The sequence below is a fragment of the Prunus persica genome, chromosome G8, assembly GCF_000346465.2.
Source record: "Prunus persica cultivar Lovell chromosome G8, Prunus_persica_NCBIv2, whole genome shotgun sequence".
NCBI classification, from domain to species: domain Eukaryota; kingdom Viridiplantae; phylum Streptophyta; class Magnoliopsida; order Rosales; family Rosaceae; genus Prunus; species Prunus persica.
The window spans coordinates 17,024,485-17,032,789 of record NC_034016.1 but is presented as its reverse complement, the minus strand read 5'-3'; the positions used below and the strand labels follow the sequence as shown (position 1 = coordinate 17,032,789).

General features: G+C 37.7%; 1 protein-coding gene across 4 annotated transcripts; it reads right to left on the bottom strand.

The window, feature by feature from the left end:
• LOC18768231 lies at positions 1,505 to 4,149 on the bottom strand. Of its 4 annotated transcripts, none has more exons than XM_020570779.1 (2): positions 2,945 to 4,149; positions 1,505 to 2,860 (listed from the first exon to the last, which is right to left on the bottom strand). In XM_020570779.1, exons 1-2 carry the CDS (start codon positions 4,110 to 4,112, stop codon positions 2,070 to 2,072), a joined length of 1,959 nt encoding a protein of 652 aa, XP_020426368.1. In that variant the 5' UTR covers positions 4,113 to 4,149; the 3' UTR covers positions 1,505 to 2,069. The 4 variants fall into 4 exon arrangements, with proteins under 4 accessions (XP_020426368.1, XP_020426369.1, XP_020426367.1 ...); XM_020570780.1 differs by having other exon boundaries at positions 1,505 to 2,920; positions 3,047 to 4,149; XM_020570778.1 differs by having other exon boundaries at positions 1,505 to 2,987; positions 3,060 to 4,149.

Genomic DNA, 8,305 nt, shown 5'->3' with positions numbered 1-8,305 from the left:
CTTACCAAACATGCTTTTAGAGCAACTCCACCAATTTGCCTCTTGCTATGGCAAAGGGGGAGCTAGGGCAGCCACTATTCACGTGAATAGTGGTTGCCATTGCAAATAGTATTGTGTGTTTCCACCCATTGCCATGGCAAAGGGCAATTACTATTCATTTTTTTGTTTTTTTCACAAATTTGTTTACCTAAGCAATTAATTTGGATAATATTTTTGGGTTTGTACGTGTCAATATTTATTATAAAATTCATATCTCAATCGGATAAAATTTTGGTATTTATAAATAAAAAAATCATTATTTTTTTGGTATTTTTTTTTAAAAAATTCGATTTTTTTTCATTTTTTTATTGCACAAAAATTGTCTGCCGTTGGATTGGAGAAAAAAAATCTGATCGGAGAGCCCAGAGCGCGACACGTGGACTTTAGCGGCACTGGAGCATGTGAGCACTGCAGCGCTGACGTCAGCACCAAAATGAAGGCTGGAGCTCAGGCCAACCCAGGTTGTTGGGTCCCACCTTGCGCCTGGGCTTGAGCTCCTCGCTGGAAACAGATTTTGGCATTTTTTTCCCCTAACACGAGGCTCTGTCATGCCGCTGGAGTTGCTCTTAGATCAGAACATTAAACACACTTATTGCCACATCTTTTTAGCCTACGTTGTTTTCCCTTTGGAGACACCTCTTTTATTCTACTTATAAATCTGCAATACATCTACGATACGACACAATAACCATGACATAACAAAATTTCAAAAAGTTAGGACACACAACAATACTAAGATTTAAAAAGAAAAAAATTCAAGATCACATACGCCACATGAAATGTATGCGGTGTGTCGTCTTTTCGGCTCTCCGATATGAACATAACAATTTGTGTGAAGTGCACAAATAGCAGAGAGATATGAAAACCATACGAGTGCAGTGCAGTGTGTGAATGCATGTTATTAGCTTGAGCATGGTAGCCAGCCGCCCAGCCAGGGTGTGTGCGTCAATATTTTGAATTTTACACCCGAAATGAAAAGACTACCACTTGTTGTTTTGTCATGGGACATATGGACTAGTCTTACATCTGGGCAATTCTGGAACAGCAGAAACAGATGTACTTGTGGGCTCCAAAGAAATGTTAAATCTGTCTTTCAGGAATGATGCCTTTTGGAGGTATAGGCATGAAATGCGTAGGAGAAGAGAACATTAATGGCATTTGGCCAGCATGCATTCATTAAGGATGCCTAAACTTTGAAGAAGATTTGTTTTGCATGATTTTTATGTAATTTATATTTACATATATATTGTGAGGAGAAATGTTAATACTATATATAACCGACGACACATACAATAATTTTGTGTATTACTGTTGCACAAGCTATATATAAACATAAGCAAATAGCAATGTGACCGGGAAACAAATTTGTTTTTGCATGAAGGTTGATGAGGCCAATCATATAATGTGATAACATGAGTTGAATAAGAGATTTTGAAAGAGAGTGACTCGAACACAAGAACTCGATGGAGGGTTAAACCTTTTAATCACTTGGGTTGCATTCCTCTTGCCCCATTGAGTTCTTATTCGTATTTTAATCATTTTTTGTGGGTACTTACTTAGACAAACACTTGAACGATCATCTCTTTTGCAGCACTCGTTATACAAAATGACTACAGCTTTTCAACTGAAGTTTACAGAGATCGTCTAACTCAACTTAACATTTCCATATTTCCAAATCCTATCATATCAATTTCTCTCACATTTCCACTCCATTTTTTGTAATACAATCCCCTGCCACCAGAATGATGAAAAGCTGCTGCAACCCCTGCCAATCCCTGCAGAAAAATTCAGAAAAAAAAAAGAAAGAAGAAGACTACAAACAGGTTGTAAGTTGAGCTTGAACAGTTAGGACAATGGAAAAAGAAAAAAGAAGTAGAAATTAAATTAAAATGCAGCAATACTAATTCACATATATATATATATATTTGCACACCTTAACAAAAATGAGGACAAGAAGACATACATGTAACACTGGAATTTCTGTTTTATATTTCCCTAAAGAAATTAATATTGTACAACTTAAGATTACATCAGTAAAACCCTCTTGTCCCTCTGGACTGATAAAGTTCCAGCCTACTTTTGGCTTCTGGTAATAATGTTTCAACTGAGGGTTCATTAACCAGATGAGCCTGCTTTGATGACCATTCAAGCACAATAAGCACCTCCTCCTGAGCAAGTGTTTCGCTGTCTGGAATATGCAATGAAATGTAACAGAGGAGAATTAGGGAAGGAATCTGAACCATTTGTTCCCCAAAGTAAACCAGCTGAATTAGGTGCTTGGCACCACCTGCATCTATAATGGCTTTGCAGTGGTTGAGATGGAGAAAATTTTCAGTGCAGGCAAATTTGTTAAGTGCAATCACAGCCGCGGCGGAAATGTCTGTCTCTCTTTCGTCGAGCAGCTTCACCAATGGCTCGATTAGCCTTGTTTCCGTTGCTCGAAAAGTCCTTGCCAAGTTGCCAACAGCTTGGATGCAGGGCTCGAGGAGGTGTGAGTTTCCCTCTTCTATAATTTTCAGCAATTGCTCAACCACAGCTTTGCAGGCAGGGGATGTGGGCTTGAAGGCATTGCGCCTCAAGTCTACATTTTGCTCTGCCACCGCCGTGATCTCCATCAACGCTTTGGCAGAATACTCCTGAACTATCTCAGAACCCTTTTCTAGCAAAACTGCAAAACACAAAAGCGCTCTTGACTCCGTGATGCTACGGCACACGGCGACATTCCCCTTGGCAAGCTTCCAAAGCGCTCTAGCTGCCATAGCCTTCATTTTTGCTTTGGTTTCAGGGTCCTCATACTCCCTGCCCTTGATGCTAGCCCCCGATAGCGCATTGGGGTGGTGTGGCTTTGCATTGTTGTGGTTAGGATGAGGATGATGATGATGGGGACTGACATTGTAATTCTGATTCTGGTTTTGATTCTGATTATGAAGTCCTGGCTGCTTCATCCCCTGGCCATGGCCAGGGCCAGGGCTTTGATCGTGGCCGTGGCCAGGGCTAGGGCTAGGGCTTTTCTTCGAAGCCAGAGTGCTATTAACAACGCTCTGCATTTGATTAATTGGGTTGTGATTCCCCGTAATCGGGTGTGAAACGTGAGCCGTACTACCACCAGGGTGTTTATTATGGTCATATTCATTTCTATTCGGATTGTTGTTCGCCATCACAATCGAATGTATCGACAATTGCTGCTTGTTGGGGATTACGTACTTGCTATGCTCCTGGATCGTCTCGAAAGCGAGATGGCTGACGAGCAATCGGATCACATTGTTCTGAGCAAAAGGGTCTTGGCATTTCGGATGCCTATCGGCAAATTCAGACACAGCCAATGCAACCTCGGTCTGCACTTTCATGTGCCCTTCTTTGAGTATTTTCGCAAACACCGGGCACACACCAGCGTTCACAATCTGCTCGACGCTTTCCGGGTCCTGACCCAACAACCCGATTGCCTTCGCGGCGTTCTCTTGACCTTCCTGTCCTCCTTCCTTGGCCATCTTCAGCAGCGGAGGCACGCCACCTTCTTCGATGATGAGCTTAACGTACCTATTGTTGTCTTTGGCCAACGACACCAAAGAAGCTGCCGCATCCGCTCGGTCCTCCCCAGACCCAGTGTAGAGAATCGCGACCTGTTCCCATATCAAACACAAGATGGGCTCGTTGGAGGCAATAGGAGGGAGGCCGAGGTACACGTCGTCGCGGTCGCCGGAGGGCGCGGAGACTCGGAGGAGCCACGACATGTCGCCGATGGAGTTCTCGAGCTGCTGCGCGGTCTTGCGGAACGCGGCGGCGGGTATGATGGTGAAGACGCGCTTCATGAGGCCGTTGGCTCGGCACTTGATGACGAGGGTGAGGGCCTTGTCAAGGTTTTGCTCCGTCTCGTCAATGATGCGGCGCGTGGGGCGCTCGTAGAGCTCGTTGCTCGCACGCGCCGCCTGTCGGAGGAGGCCGGCGAGCTTCTCCGTCTTGGATTTGATCTCGGCGCAGTCTTGCTTGAATGAGTGTGCCTCGTCGGCGGCCTTGGTCACCTGGTCCGCCAATTGGATTGGCCTTGCCAGGATCTCCTTCACAATTGCCGCCATGGCCGCGCCCCTAAAAATACAAAACCTTCAAAACCAGATCAAACACCTTTAAAAAGAAGAAACCCACATCGGGAAATCCCAAATTCGAAATGGGTTTTTCGCCAAACAATGTGAACGATGCAATGTGACCCCTGTTGTTACATGTTCATGCACAATTTAATCTAGTGCAATTCTAACGTAACAATGGTATCATATGAATTTCTATGGCAGATGGAGTTTCTTCGTTTTTTTGGGTTGGCGATGGTTAGGGAAGGGTCTGCATTCCCATCTGGGTTTCGGTGGTTGTGTGGTTGAGGCGGAGGGTGGCGCCGCCGGTAGGAGAGGGAGGCGGAAGAGGAGCTATTGGCTATGGTGAAACGGGTTTTTCTCCAACTTTCATGTGAAGAAACTGGCATTTCTTCTTTCACGTTATATATAGCATGCCAATTGATTGGTCTCAACTCTCCCTTGAAATTTTTTTGTGCCAAAAAAAAAACCTGCCTTGGAGTTTCAAATGCATTTGGGAATAACGTTAATGAAGATGGGTCCAAATTTTCTGTCATTATTTACGTTTGAAGACATTATTATACTTTTTGGTTTTTGCAATGCGGGTCGAATCTCACTCTTCCATTATCGCTTGTAAAAAAATATATATTTTTTAAAAAAAATAATTAAAATAAAAATGCTTCTATCAAAAGCATTTATCATAATAAGTATTTTCAATAGAAATATTCTCTGCATCCGAAGTATTAGGTTCGATTTTCCTCAACTCTGATATCGCTTGTTAAAAAACTCAACAATCCAACGTATATAGTCAGTCAAGTAAATGTAGTTTCTTATAAGTAATCAAATCCTACTGGACCAACAACAAAGTGGGGTGTTCTACTTCTACTTTTAACCTTTTCGTAAACATGAAATTATGCTTAACATTTGCTATACGTATCCTTACTTATACCTTTCTTATGTCACATGCATATATCCATGTAGCAAAAACTTTTTCATCTTTTGGATTTTTCACTGGGGATCGATTTCAACCAGACAACATAATTTCGCTCATTTATAGTTCTTACGTGATTGTGGTGGTTGGCACTTGTCAGAGAAGAACCCACATTTGCTTGATTGATTTTTTCTCTCAAATATTCTCTAGTGGTTAGTTTGATAGTAATATTGCACATATATTATCCGAAATTACCATCGGCAAATTTTTGGTCTTTCTCGAGTGATTTGAAAGCTGAATTACTTATCATTTTGGTTTGCGTAGAGGCCGTATTTACATTAATACTTCCTAAGATTTTCTGTGTTTTCATAAAACTCTTTTAGGTCTTAAAAATTATACAAATATCCTTTGAGATTTCAGTTTGTTTTTACAAAACCCCTTTTCGTTGATTGTTTGTCAAAAAATTGATGATTTTATTGAAAAAAAAAAATTATGCAAATGACAAAATTAACCTCGATGAAGTATATGCAATCTAATCTCAAAGGTCAACTTTCTCATTTAAAGAAATTGTTTTTGTATAAAATCATCCATCTTGGGATGAAAAATCAATGAAATGGAGTTTTGTAAAAACAATTTAAAACCTCAAGAGGTGTTCGTGTAATTTCTCAATGAATTTTGTGAAAAATTCAAAAACCTCATAAGTGTTAGTGTAAATAACTATTAGGATTTTTAATTAATTTATAACTGCCATGCCCTTAATAAGAACCCTAATTGAACTGATATATAGCCTTAAAACAACATAGGATTAGATATATGTATAGCTTTAAAAATAATGCAAAGATAGGTCGCACTCACACAAAGACTAAATTTGACCGTAAACGTATTATAAACCTTACATACATCAATAATCAGTAACCGATAGGGCGTCTAACTTAAGAATACTCATAGCTTTAATTTTATAGTCATTTTCTCCAACCGGTTAAAAACTTTGAAAGAGCCACATGTAGATGTGGTATTAGCACAATCTCATATTGAGGCAAAACGTATCATATTGGAATGACAAGCAAAGCCAAACTCTCAAGAAACCTTTTTCAAAACATCCATGTCAGCAAGCAAGTTTATATAGCTGTGTGGGGGCAGGCTACAGGGTAGCACTAGCACCGGTTGAAAATGGGCATAGGGGTGGAGCCACATGCAGCCTGCTATGGCGTTGGCCCCTCAAAATTCCATGAAAACTCCATTATTTTTTAAGTATCGTATGTAATATAATCTTTAATGGCCCCCCACATATTAGCTTCTATCTCCGCCATGTACGATGGGAGAGATTTGACGAGGCAATCAATCAGCGCTTTATCTACGGAAAGCGCAGTGAAGATTCCAGAAAGGCCAAGCCAAGGCGAGGTTGATCCCTCTGCTGGAATGCTCTCTGGATTTTCCTCTGTTCTTCTCGAACCTGTCCAGGCGGGGTAAGGGCCCCCATGTAGACAATCTACATGTACTCACCAGACTTGTCAATTTTATTATTATGGCTTGTCAAATGTAGGTCATATTAATAACATATCAATCACACCTATTTCTTTCGGTTGTCATTTTCTCAAACATATCGCTCTCTAAAATTGCAAATAAAAAAAAAATTACATTTCAATAATGTACATATGAAAAATATAAATATAAATATATATGTATAAAAATATAGGTATATTATTTACCAAAATTTTAAAAAAAAAAAAAACTAGGGTAGTTACTTTGTAATTGAAATTTCCGTACATTTTTCATACATTAAAATTAGGTACACCAGAATTTATAGCAAATAGGTACATTGTATAATTGAAATTTATGAACATGTTTTTATAAACTAAAAATAGGTACATTATTTAGAAGAAAAAAAAATAAGTTCATTATACTAGGTAAATTGTTTTACTAGGCATACATTATTAGAGGAAAAAATAGGTACATTATTTAGAGAAAAAAATAAGTTCATTTAAAAAAAGATTCATGAAACAAAAAATAAATAGATCATCAAATTATTTTTCATAAAACAAGTAATAGGTACATTATTTAAAGAAAAAATAGGTACAAAATTAATCCAAAAAAGAGGTTCATTATACTAGGTAAATTGTTTTACTACGTATATTATTAGAGGAAAAAATAGGTTCATTTAAAAAAATTATTTTCATAAAAAGAAAAAAATAAATAGATGATCAAATTATTTTCATAAAACAAGTAATAGGTGCTTTAGTTAGAGAAGAAAATGTACATTATTTAGAGAAAAAAAAATAGGTGCATTATTTAGAGAAAGAATAGGTTCATTTAAAAAAATAATAAATAGATTATCAAATTATTTTCAACATAATTAGAATGTACACTATTATTCATAAAACTATAATAAAATAGATTATTAGTCGTATAATTCATAAATACGTGTAGTTTTGAAATCCAAAAAATACAATAAATTAGATTTTAAGTTATATTAGGTAACTTGCTTAGTTGGATCCTAGTCATCAGGTATTATTTAAAAAAATTGGACATTTTAAATAAAAATAATAAAAAGAAGGATTGTAGGTGATTTAAAATGAATTTTATGGGTCCAAGCTCAATTTACTATTTACTTATTTTATAATGTCGGAAAATATTTTAACAATGAATCTAGAGTTGGCTTTTCTGTCAAATCCCTAAAGATAAAATAGGTTTGAATTTGGTCAGCATCATCATTATTTTTCTTTGTCTAATTCAATAACAAAAATATATTATACAACTATGAAATACAATAATAATCTATAATTCAAATATAGATAGTCCACGATCTTTTAAATTAAAGCCACACGCTTAGAGTTCCATTCAACTTAATTTAACCCAAGTATTGGACCTAGGTGGTTGAGCAATTGATATTGTACACCAACAAACTATCCACACATGTTAATTCGTACTGTAAAATAGAAATTAAATGAGTGATGCTGACAATGCATGAATATATTTTTTTTACAGAAATGAGTGCTTGAAAGTTACACAGACTTGGAACTTTCCTCTTCATCCTTGCTTGTCGGGCTGTATGAAAACTGCTAGACCAATCGGTGATGAAAACATTGGATGCTTTTCTGTGGAATTTACAAGATACCAAAGTTTGTGACTGGCTTGCTTCATGAACTGGGTTAAGATAGTGGGTTAGGGTACGTGGCATATAATATATTAGGGTAAATGTTCAATCAATCCAATTTACATGTGCTAATTAGTTGCTATCTAGATAGGGACATTAGAAACCTATGTCACTTGCTAATTT

Excerpts from the sequence above, each read along its gene's own strand:
- LOC18768231 (XM_007201535.2), bottom strand. The coding sequence starts at position 4,112 with ATGGCGGCAATTGTGAAGGAGATCCTGGCAAGGCCAATCCAATTGGCG.